The sequence below is a fragment of the Salvelinus fontinalis genome, chromosome 40, assembly GCF_029448725.1.
Source record: "Salvelinus fontinalis isolate EN_2023a chromosome 40, ASM2944872v1, whole genome shotgun sequence".
Lineage (NCBI taxonomy): Eukaryota > Metazoa > Chordata > Actinopteri > Salmoniformes > Salmonidae > Salvelinus > Salvelinus fontinalis.
This window is the reverse complement of record NC_074704.1, coordinates 5,348,894-5,361,622: the sequence shown is the minus strand read 5'-3', so window position 1 is coordinate 5,361,622 and position 12,729 is coordinate 5,348,894. Positions and strand designations below refer to the sequence as shown.

Sequence of the window (12,729 nt, the reverse complement as noted above, 5' to 3'; positions counted from 1 at the left end):
AATGGTCACATACACATGGTTAGCGGATGTTACTGGTCACATACACATGGTTAGCGGATGTTAATGGTCACATGCACATGGTTAGCGGATGTTAATGGTCACATACACATGGTTAGCGGATGTTAATGGTCACATACACATGGTTAGCGGATGTTAATGGTCACATACACATGGTTAGCGGATGTTATTGGTCACATACACATGGTTAGCAGATGTTATTGGTCACATACACATGGTTAGCAGATGTTATTGGTCACATACACATGGTTAGCGGATGTTAATGTTAATGGTGACATACACATGGTTAGCGGATGTTAATGGTCACATACACATGGTTATCAGATGTTAATGGTCACATACACATGGTTAGCGGATGTTAATGGTCACATACACATGGTTAGCGGATGTTAATGGTCACATACACATGGTTAGCGGATGTTAATGGTCACATACACATGGTTAGCAGATGTTAATGCGACTGTAGCGAAATGCTTGTGCTTCTAGTTCCGACAATGCAGTAATATCTAACAAGTAATCTAACAAATTCACAACAACTACCTTATACACACAAATGTAACGGATGAATAAGAATATGTACATATAAATACATGGATGAGCGATGGCCGTGCGTCATTGGCAGATGCAGTAGATGTTATAGAATACTGTATATACATGTGAGTATATACATATACTGTATATACATATGAGAGTAATGTAGCATATGTGAACATTATTAAAGTTGCGTTATTTAAAGTGACTAGTGATACCTTTTATTAAGTCCATTTATTAAAGTGGCCAGAGATTGAGTCTGTATGTTGGCAGCTGTCACGATCGTGTGGGGGAGAGACGGACCAAAACGCAGCATGTGGAAAATAAGCCATCTTCTCTTTATTGTGAAGAAGGAAAAACGAAACAAAACACTTACAAACTAACAAAACAATAAACGACCGTGAAGCTATAAACGTTCACCATAGACAATTACCCACAACAAACTAAAGCCTATGGCTACCTTAAATATGGCTCCCAGGGCCTCCCGGGTGGCGCAGTGGTCTAGGGCACTGCATCGCAGTGCTAACTGCGCCACCAGAGTCTCTGGGTTCGCGCCCAGGCTCTGCCGCAGCCGGCCGCGGCCGGGAGGTCCGTGGGGCGACGCACAATTGGCATAGCGGGGCGACGCACAATCATCGCGCTCCAGCGACTCCTGTGGCGGGCCGGGCGCAGTGCGCGCCAGTCAAGGGGGCCAGGTACACGGTGTTTCCTCCGACACATTGGTGCGGCTGGCTTCCGGGTTGGAGGTGCGCTGTGTTAAGAAGCAGTACGGCTGGTTGGGTTGTGCTTCGGAGGACGCATGGCTTTCGACCTTCGTCTCTCCCGAGCCCGCACGGGAGTTGTAGCGATGAGACAAGGTAGTAATTACTGGCGATTGGATACCACGAAAATTGGGGAGAAAATGGGGTAAAAAAAAATAATAAAAAAAAATATATATATATGGCTCCCAATCAGAGACAACAGAAACCAGCTGTCTCTAATTGGGAACCCATTCAGGCAACCATAGACTTTCCTAGACAACTACACACAACATAGACACAGCTAGACAACTATACTAAACATAAACCCAACTACTCTAAATAAACCCCCTAAACCTTACAACCACCCTAGACACTACAAAACCCACATAAATTACCCATGTCACACCCTGACCTAACTAAAATCATAAAGAAAACAAAGAATACTAAGGCCAGGGCGTGACAGCAGCAGCCTCTCTATGTTAGTGATGGCTGTTTAACAGTCTGATGGCCTTGAGATAGAAGCTGTTTTTTCAGTCTCTCGGTCCCAGCTTTGATGCACCTGTACTGACCTCACCTTCTGGATGATAGCGGTGTGAACAGGCAGTGGCTCGGGTGGTTGTTGTCCTTGATGATCTTTTTGGCCTTCCTGTGACATCGAGTGGTGTAGGTGTCCTGGAGGGCAGGTAGTTTGCCCCGGTGATGCCTTGTGCAGACCGGACCACCCTCTGGAGGGTCTTGCGGTTGAGGGCGGTGCAGTTGCCATACCAGGCGGTGATACAGCCCGACAGGATGCTCTCGATTGTGCATCTGTAAAAGTTTGTGAGTGTGTTCGGTGACAAGACAAATTTCTTCAGCCTCCTGAGGTTGAAGAGTCGCTGTTGCGCCTTCTTCACCACACTGTCTGTGTGGGTGGACCATTTCAGTTTGTCTGTGATGTGTACGCCGAGGAACTAAAAACGTTCCACCTTCTCCACTACTGTCCCGTCGATGTGGATAGGGGGGTGCTCCCTCTGCAGTTTCCTGAAGTCCACGATCATCTCCTTTTGTTTTGTTGATGTTGAGTGAGAGGTTATTTTCCTGACACCACACTCCGAGTGCCCTCACCTCTTCCCTGTGGGTCGTCTCGTCGTTGTTGGTAATCAAGCCGACCACTGTAGCGTTGTCTGCCAACTTGATGATTGAGTTGGATGGGTGCATGGCCACACAGTCATGGGTGAACAGGGAGTACAGGAGAGGGCTCAGAACGCACCCTTGTGGAGACCCCAGTGTTGAGGATCAACGGGGTGACGATATTGTTTCCTACCTTCGCCACCTGGGGGCAGCCGGTCAGAAAGTCCAGGACCCAGTTGCACAGGGCCGGGTCGAGACCCAAGATCTCGAGCTTAACTTCTCTAGGGTAGGGGGCAGCATTTGGAGTTTTGGATGAAAAGAGTGCCCAAATTAAACTGCCTGCTTCTCGGGCCCAGAAGATATGATATGCATATAATTGGTTCAATAATTACACATAATTCTTAATACTGTAGCAATTTAGTAAGTCACATGTTCAACTATCATCAGCTGATCCAGGAAATCATTTTCTGAATGACAGTCACATGACAAACATCACGACATGCAACAACCAAAGTGCTTCTTCATTCATTACTCTGGTAAAGACAGTTATGCCGTGCTCCACGTTGGATCCAACATCCCTAACAAATTGATGTTTATATTGTGTTATTGTCTGCTTGATTTACTGTAGGGTCACGTTAGTCTGTTTGGACACGGAGATACTTAGCTCATGTGTAGAGAGAGAACTGTTCCTTGATGGATGGGCTATTGTACTACACACAGAGCTATTTTCCGTTATTCAGGACATTTAGAATGACATCACATTACAGAGTAGCCTAGTGGGATTATTCACAAAATTATCTGGTGATCAGGTTATGAAATGTCATGAAAAAGACATTTTAGTTTCCATGTTTCACCTCTAAATATTAAATTATTTATAGTCATAGGTCTATGTTGTTGTTAGGTGAAGTTATGGGTCCTACAGTAGGTCTATGTTATTGTTAGGTGAAGTTATGGGTCCTACAGTAGGTCTATGTTATTGTTAGGTGAAGTTATGGGTCCTACAGTAGGTCTATGTTATTGTTAGGTGAAGTTATGGGTCCTACAGTAGGTCTATGTTATTGTTAGGTGAAGTTAGGGGTCCTACAGTAGGTCTATGTTATTGTTAGGTGAAGTTATGGGTCCTACAGTAGGTCTATGTTGTTGTTTGGGGAAGTTATGGGTTCTACAGTAGGTGTATGTTGTTGTTAGGTGAACTTAGGGGTCCTACAGTAGGTCTATGTTGGTGTCATGGGAATTATGACTCGCACTTTGGTTGTCAATTCTTACCATGCCCATTATTAAAATAGGATTTCCTGCATATAGAAATTAAAGTTTTTGTTTTCAACATTCATCACAGGTAACTTAAACTCAATTTTTATTCAAACAGTTGAGAGTATTTGTCTCCTAAGCAGACTCTTCAGTATCATTGTCACTTCAGAGCTGTGTGCGTGTGTGTATTTATGTATTATATTAAGTTAAAATAAAAGTGTTCGTTGTTCATTCAGTATTGTTGCAATTGTCATTATTACAAAAATGTGTGTGTGTCTGATATAAATATATATATATATATATATATTTAAAAACGTTTTTTTTTTAAATAAATCGTCCGATTAATCGGTATCGGCTTTTTTTGTCCTCCAATAATCGGTATCGGCATTGAAAAATCATAATCGGTCGACCTCTAGTCCAGAGTAGTGATGCTTGTCGGGCGGGCGGATGCGGGCAGCGATCGGTTGAAGAGCATGCATTTAGTTTTACTAGCATATAAGAGCAGTTGGAGGCCACGGAAGGAGTGTTGTATGGCGTTGAAGCTCGTATGGAGGTTTGTTAACACAGTGTCCAAAGAAGGGCCAGATGTATACAGAATGGTGTCGTCTGCGTAGAGGTGGATCAGAGAAACACCCACAGCAAGAGTTACATCATTGATATATACAGAGGGTCAGCCTGAGAATTGAACCCTGTGGCACCCCCATAGAGACTGCCAGAGGTCCGGACAACAGGCCCTCCGATTTGACACACTGAACTCCATCAGAGAAGTAGTTGGTGAACCAGGCGAGGCAGTCATTTGAGAAACCAAGGCTGTTGAGTCTGCCGATAAGAATACGGTGATTGACAGAGTCGAAAGACTTGGCTAGGTTGATGAATACGGCTGCACAGTACTGTCTTTTATCGATGGCGGTTTTGATATCGTTTAGGACGTTGAGGGTGGCTGAGGTGCACCCGTGACCAGCTCGGAAACCAGATTGCATAGCGGAGAAGGTACGGTGGGATTCGAAATGGTCAGTGATCTGTTTGTTCACTTGGTTTCGAAGACTTTAGAAAGGCAGGGCAGGATGGATATAGGTCTACAACAGTTTGGGTCTAGAGTGTCACCCCCTTTGAAGAGGGGGATGACCGCGGCAGCTTTCAGATCTTTAGGAATCTCAGACGATACGAAAGAGAGGTTGAACAGACCAGTAATAGGGGTTGCAACAATGGTGGCAGATAATTTTAGGAAGAGAGGGTCCAGATTGTCTAGCCCAGCTGATTTTTAGGCATCCAGATTTTGCAGCTCTTTCAGAACATCAGCTGTCTGGATTTGGGTGAAGGAGAAGCGGGGGGAGCTTGGGCAAGTTGCTGCGTGGTGTGCAGAGCTGTTAGCCGGGGTTGGGGTAGCCAGGTGGAAAGCATGGCCAGCCGTAGAAAAATGCTTATTGAATTGCTCTATTGTCGTGGATTTATCAGTGGTGACAGTGTTTCCTAGCCTCAGTGCAGTTGGCAGCTGGGAGGAGATACTCTTATTGTCCATGGACTTTACAGTGTCCCAAACCTTTTTGGAATTAGTGCTGCAGGATGCATATTTCTGTTAGGAAAGTAAAGGCTAGCTTTTTCAAACTGACCGTGTGTATTGGTTTCTGACTTCCCTGAAAGTTTCATATCGCGGGGAATATTCGATGCTAGTGCAGTACGCCACAGGGTGTTTTTGTGCTGGTCAAGGGCAGTCAAGTCTGGAGTGAACCAAGGGCAGACGTCAATTGTTGTACAACATCATGGCTACGCTGTTGGCATCACCTTTTACAGTGGATTTCTGCTGTTGTAGGCCTTTAACCATCTGTCTGTTTATGTTCGTCAAAAGAGAGATCAGGGTCGAGAGTAACGCCGAGGTCCTTCACAGTTTTATTTGAGATGACTGTGCAAACATCAAGATTAATTGTCAGATTCAACAGAAGATCTCTTTGTTTCTTAAGACCTAGAACAAGCATCTCTGTTTTGTCCGAGTTTAAAAGTAGAAAGTTTTCAGCCATCCACTTCCTTATGTCTGAAACACAGGCTTCCAGCGAGGGCAATTTTGGGGCTTCACCATGTTTCATTGAAATGTACAGCTGTGTGTCATCCGCATAGCAGTGAAAGTTAACATTATGTTTCCGAATAACATCACCAAGAGGTAGAATATATAGTGAAAACAATAGTGGTCCTAAAACGGAACCGTGAGGAACACCGAAATTTACAGTTGATTTGTCAGAGGACAAACCATCCACAGAAACAAATTGATATCTTTGCGACAGATAAGACAAGGCCAGAACTTGTCCGTGTAGACCAATTTGGGTTTCCAATCTCTCCAAAAGAATGTTGTGATCGATGGTATCAAAAGCAGCACTAAGGTCTAGGAGCACGAGGACAGATGCAGAGCCTCAGTCTGACGCCATTAAAAGGTCATTTACCACCTTCACAAGTGCAGTCTGTGCTATGAAGGGGTCTAAAACCAGACTGAAGCATTTCGTATACATTGTTTGTCTCCAGGAAGGCTGTGCAACAGCTTTTTCTAAAAATGTTTGAGAGGAATGGGAGATTCGATATAGACCGATAGTTTTTTTTTTTTTTACATTTTCTGGGTCAAGGTTTGGCTTTTTCAAGAGAGGCTTTATTACTGCCATTTTTAGTGTTTGGTACACATCCTTTGGATAGAGAGCCATGTATTATGTTCAACATAGGAGGGCCAAGCACAGGAAGCAGCTCTTTCAGTTGTTTAGTTGGAAAAGGGTCCAGTATGCAGCTTGAAGGTTTAGAGGCCATGATTATTTTCATCATTGTGTCAAGAGGTATAATACTAAAACACTTGAGTGTCTCTCCCGATCCCAGGCCCTGGCAGAGCTGTGCAGATCCAGGACAGCTAAGCCCTGGAGGAATACGCAGATTTAAAGAGGAGTCCGTAATTTGCTTTCTAATAATCATGATCTTTTCCTCAAAGAAGTTCATGAATTTATTACTGCTGAGTGAAAGCCATCCTCTCTTGGGGAATGCTGCTTTTTAGTTAGCTTTGCAACAGTATCAAAAATACATTTTGGATTGTTCTTATTTTCCTCAATTAAGTTGGAAAAGTAGGATGATCGAGCAGCAGTGAGGGCTCTTCGATACTGCACGGTACTGTCTTTCCAAGCTAGTGGGAAGACTTCCAGTTTGGTGTGGCGCCATTTCCGTTCCAATTTTCTGGAAGCCTGCTTCAGAGCTCGGGTATTTTCGGTATACCAGGGAGATAGTTTCTTATGACAAATGTTTTTTGTTTTTAGGGGTGCAACTGCATCTAGGGTATTGCGCAAGGTTAAATTGAGTTCCTCAGTTAGGTGGTTAACTGATTTTTGTCCTCTGACGTCCTTGGGTAGGCAGAAGGAGTCTGGAAGGGCATCAAGGAATTTTTGTGTTGTCTGAGAATTTATAGCACGACTTTTGATGCTCCTTGGTTGGGGTCTGAGCAGATTATTTGTTGCGATTGCAAACGTAATAAAATGGTGGTCCGATAGTCCAGGATTATGAGGAAAAACATTAAGATCTACAACATTTATTCCATGGGACAAAACTAGGTCCAGAGTATGACTGTGGCAGTGAGTAGGTCCGGAGACATGTTGGACAAAACCCACTGAGTCGATGATGGCTCCGAAAGCCTTTTGGAGTGGGTCTGTGGACTTTTCTATGTGAATATTAAAGTCACCAAAAATGTGAATATTATCTGCCATGACTACAAGGTCCGATAGGAATTCAGGGAACTCAGTGAGGAACGCTGTATACGGACCAGGAGGCCTGTAAACAGTAACTATAAAAAGTGATTGGGTAGGCTGCATAGATTTTATGACTAGAAGCTCAAAAGACGAAAACGTTTATTTATTTTTTGTAAATTGAAATTTGCTATCGTAAATGTTAGCAACACCTCCGCCTTTGCGGGATGCACGGGGGATATGGTCACTAGTGTAACCAGGAGGTGAGGCCTCATTTAACACAGTAAATTCATCAGGCTTAAGCCATGTTTCAGTCAGGCCAATCACATCAAGATTATGATCAGTGATTAGTTCATTGACTATAACTGCCTTTGAAGTGAGGGATCTAACATTAAGTAGCCCTATTTTGAGATGAGGTATCACAATCGCTTTAAATAATGGCAGGAATGCAGGTCTTTATTCTAGTGAGATTGCTAAGGCGAACACCGCCATGTTTAGTTTTGCCCAACCTAGGTCGAGGCACAGACATGGTCTCAATGGGGATAGCTGAGCTGACTACACTGACTGTGCTAGTGGCTATCAGTGTCCTCATTAGCAGGGAGGAGTTTATGCATTGAAATTATGTGTCCATCGCCCTCGTACCTCAATTTTATTAAACACAGAAAGGGGCCTATATTGGAGTCCAAAAGTCGTCTGGCACACTGCTTAGAGTTTCAACAACATGAATAACTTATTTCTAGCCTACAATCATCGATGTTACTACTAATGTGAAAACAAGACTATTGACTATTGTTGCTCATTTTAAGACAATTGTCAAATAACTTTTACATTCATTACAGACGTCAATTGTTGTACAACATCATGGCTACACTGTTGGTATCACCTTTTACAGTGAATTTCTGCTGTTGTTGGCCTTTAATCATCTGTCTGACTTTGTCGTTCACACAGGAGAGAGACGTGACTATTGTGGTTCCTCTGCGGAGCCTCAACAACCTCATGATGCTGACGAGGCAGAGAAGAGTCTCTCCAGGTCAGAACACCTCAAGAAACACCAGCAGAGATCCACAGGGAAGAAATCTCACTGCTGCTCTGACTGTGGGAAGAGAATCACCTCATCAGGCATTCATCAGAGAATACACACAGGAGAGAAACCTTATAGCTGTACTCAATGTGGGATGAGTTTTACTTCATCTAGCAATCTGACTCTACACCAGAGAACACACACAGGAGAGAAAGCTTATAGCTGTGATCAATGTGGGAAGAGTTTTACTACATATGGCAAGGTTACATTACACCAGAGAACACACACAGGAGAGAAACCTTATAGCTGTGGTCAATGTGGGAAGAGTTTTACTACATCTAGCAATCTGACAGTACACCAGAGAACACACACAGGAGAGAAACCTTATAGCTGTGCTCAATGTGGTAAGAGTTTTACTTCATCTAGCAATCTGACTCTACACCAGAGAACACACACAGGAGAGAAAGCTTATAGCTGTGATCAATGTGGGAAGAGTTTTACTACATATGGCAAGGTTACATTACACCAGAGAACACACACAGGAGAGAAACCTTATAGCTGTGGTCAATGTGGGAAGAGTTTTACTACATCTAGCAATCTGACAGTACACCAGAGAACACACACAGGAGAGAAACCTTATAGCTGTGGGCAATGTGGGAAGAGTTTTACTACATATGACAAGGTTACAACACACCAGAGAACACACACAGGAGAGAAACCTTATAGTTGTGGTCAATGTGGGAAGAGTTTTGGTGCATCTAGCACTCTGACTCTACACCAGAGAACACACACAGGAGAGAAACCATATAGCTGTGTTCAATGTGGGAAGAGTTTTACTACATCAAGCCAACTGATTCGACACCAGAGAACACACACAGGAGAGAAACCTTATAGCTGTGGTCAATGTGGGAAGAGTTTTACTATATCTAGCAATCTGACTGTACACCAGAGAACACACACAGGAGAGAAATATTATAGCTGTGGGCAATGTGGGAAGAGTTTTACTACATATGGCAAGGTTACAACACACCAGAGAACACACACAGGAGAGAAACCTTATAGTTGTGGTCAATGTGGGAAGAGTTTTGCTGCATCTAGCACTTTGATTCAACACCAGAGAACACACACAGGAGAGAAACCTTATAGCTGTGGGCAATGTGGGAAGAGTTTTACTCGGTCAAACAGCCTGATATCACACCAAAGAACACACACAGGAGAGACATCTTATAGCTGTGTTCAGTGTGACAAGAGATACTCTGATAAAAGATGTCTGATCAAACATCAGACAATACATACATGAAGGAGTTATTTTGTGATATCAAATCCCAAATAAAATAAAATGTTATTAGTCACATACACATGGTTAGCAGATGTTAATGCGAGTGTAGCGAAATGCTTGTGCTTCTTGTTCCGACAATGCAGTAATAACCAACAAGTAATCTAACCTAACAATTCCACAACTACTACCTTATACACACAAGTGTAAAGGGATAAAGAATATGTACATAAAGATATATGAATGAGTGATGGTACAGAACGGCATAGGCAAGATGCAGTAGATGGTATAGAGTACAGTATATACATATGAGATGAGTAATGTAGGGTATGTAAACATAAAGTGGCATAGTTTAAAGTGGCTAGTGATACATGTATTACATAAAGATGGCAAGATGCAGTAGATGATATAGAGTACAGTATATACATATACATATGAGATGAGTAATGTAGGGTATGTAAACATTATATTAAGTGGCATTGTTTAAAGTGGCAAGTGGTACATTTTTACATAATTTCCATCAATTCCCATTATTAAAGTGGCTGGAGTTGAGTCAGTATGTTGGCAGCGGCCGCTAAATGTTAGTGGTGGCTGTTTAACAGTCTGATGGCCTTGAGATAGAAGCTGTTTTTCAGTCTCTCGGTCCCTGCTTTGATGCACCTGTACTGACCTCGCCTTCTGGATGATAGCGGGGTGAACAGGCAGTGGCTTGGGTGGTTGTTGTCCTTGATGATCTTTATGTCCTTCCTGTGACATCGGGTGGTGTATGTGTCCTGGAGGGCAGGTAGTTTGCCCCCGGTGATGCGTTGTGCAGACCTCACTACCCTCTGGAGAGCCTTACGGTTGTGGGCGGAGCAGTTGCCGTACCAGGCGGTGATACAGCCCGACAGGATGCTCTCGATTGTGCATCTGTAGAAGTTTGTGAGTGCTTTTGGTGACAAGCCGAATTTCTTCAGCCTCCTGAGGTTGAAGAGGCGCTGCTGCGCCTTCTTCACAACGCTGTCTGTGTGGGTGGACCAATTCAGTTTTTCCGTGATGTGTACACCGAGGAACTTAAAACTTTCCACCTTCTCCACTACTGACCCGTCGATGTGGATAGGGGGGAGCTCCCTCTGCTGTTTCCTGAAGTCCACAATCATCTCCTTTGTTTTGTTGACGTTGAGTGTGAGGTTATTTTCCTGACACCACACTCCGAGGGCCCTCACCTCCTCCCTGTAGGCCGTCTCGTCGTTGTTGGTAATCAAGCCTACCACTGTAGTGTCGTCCGCAAACTTGATGATTGAGTTGGAGGCGTGCATGGCCACGCAGTCGTGGGTGAACAGGGAGTACAGGAGAGGGCTCAGAACGCACCCTTGTGGGGCCCCAGTGTTGAGGATCAGCGGGGTGGAGATGTTGTTACCTACCCTCACCACCTGGGGGCGGCCCGTCAGGAAGTCCAGGACCCAGTTGCACAGGGCGGGGTCGAGGCCCAGGGTCTCGAGCTTGATGACGAGTTTGGAGGGTACTATGGTGTTAAATGCTGAGCTGTAGTCGATGAACAGCATTCTCACATAGGTATTCCTCTTGTCCAGATGGGTTAGGGCAGTGTGCAGTGTGGTTGCGATTGCGTCGTCTGTGGACCTATTGGGTCGGTAAGCAAATTGGAGTGGGTCTAGGGTGTCCGGTAGGGTGGAGGTGATATGGTCCTTGACTAGTCTCTCAAAGCACTTCATGATGACGGAAGTGAGTGCTACGGGGCGGTAGTCGTTTAGCTCAGTTACCTTAGCTTTCTTGGGAACAGGAACAATGGTGGCCCTCTTGAAGCATGTGGGAACAGCAGACTGGGCTAAGGATTGATTGAATATGTCCGTAAACACACCAGCCAGCTGGTCTGCGCATGCTCTGAGGACGCGGCTGGGAATGCCGTCTGGGCCTGCAGCCTTGCGAGGGTTAACACGTTTAAATGTTTTACTCACCTCGGCTGCAGTGAAGGAGAGCCAGCAGGTTTTGGTAGTGGGCCGTGACAGTGGCACTGTATTATCCTCAAAGCGGGCAAAAAAGGTATTTAGCCTGTCTGGGAGCAAGACATCCTGATCCGCGACGGGGCTGCTTTTCTTTTTGTAATCCGTGATAGACTGTAGACCCTGCCACATACCCCTTGTGTCTGAGCTGTTAAATTGCGATTCAATTTTGTCTCTGTACTGGGACTTAGCCTGTTTAATAGCCTTGCGGAGAGAATAGCTACACTGTGTGTATTCGGTCATGTTTCCGGTCACCTTGCCCTGGTTAAAAGCAGTGGTTCGCGCTTTCAGTTTCACGCGAATGCTGCCGTTAATCCACGGTTTCTGGTTTGGGAATGTTTTAATCGTTGCTCTGGGTACGACATCGTCAATGCACTTCCTAATGAACTCGCTCACCGAATCTGCATATTCATCATTGTTGTTGTTGGACGCCGTGCGGAACATATTCCAATCCGCGTGATCAAAGCAGTCTTGAAGCGTGGATTCAGATTGGTCGGACCAGCGTTGAACAGACCTGAGCGCGGGAGCTTGTAGTTTTAATTTCTGTTTGTAGGCTGGAATCAACAAAATGGAGTTGTGGTCAGCTTTTCCGAAAGGAGGGCGGGGGAGGGCCTTATATGCGTCGCGGAAGTTAGTATAACAATGGTCCAGAGTTCTGCCAGCCCTGGTCGGACAATCGATGTGCTGATAGAATTTAGGGAGTTTTGTTTTTAGATTAGCCTTGTTAAAATCCCCAGCTACGATGAATGCAGCCTCAGGGTGTGTGGTTTCCAGTTTACAGAGAGTCAGATAGAGTTCGTTCAGGGCCATCGATGTGTCTGCTTGGGGGGGAATATATACGGCTGTGATTATGACCGAAGTGAATTCCCTTGGTAGATAATGCGGTCTACATTTGATTGTGAGGAGTTCTAGATCAGGTGAACAGAATGACTTTAGTTCCTGAGTGTTGTTATGATGGTCACACCACGTCTCGTTAATCATGAGGCATACCCCCCCGCCCCTCTTCTTACCAGAAAGATGTATGTTTCTGTCTGCGCGATGCGTGAAGAAACCAGCTGGCTGCACCGACTCCGTTAGCGTCTTT

At 44.6% G+C, this 12,729-nt stretch overlaps 1 protein-coding gene across 2 annotated transcripts in view; it reads left to right on the top strand.

The window, feature by feature from the left end:
• The window catches only part of LOC129839880 (zinc finger protein ZFP2-like), a 96,778-nt gene that overhangs the window by 4,006 nt on the left and 80,043 nt on the right, over window positions 1-12,729 (top strand). The window contains exon 2 of one of the 2 annotated variants that reach the window (XM_055907579.1): window positions 8,297-10,526. The exons of the other annotated variant lie outside the window; for it this stretch is intronic. Coding sequence (XP_055763554.1) covers window positions 8,297-9,669 — 1,373 coding nt within the window. The 3' untranslated portion in view covers window positions 9,670-10,526. Of the gene's footprint in view, window positions 1-8,296; window positions 10,527-12,729 lie in introns of those variants that run through there. 2 annotated transcript variants of the gene reach the window in all.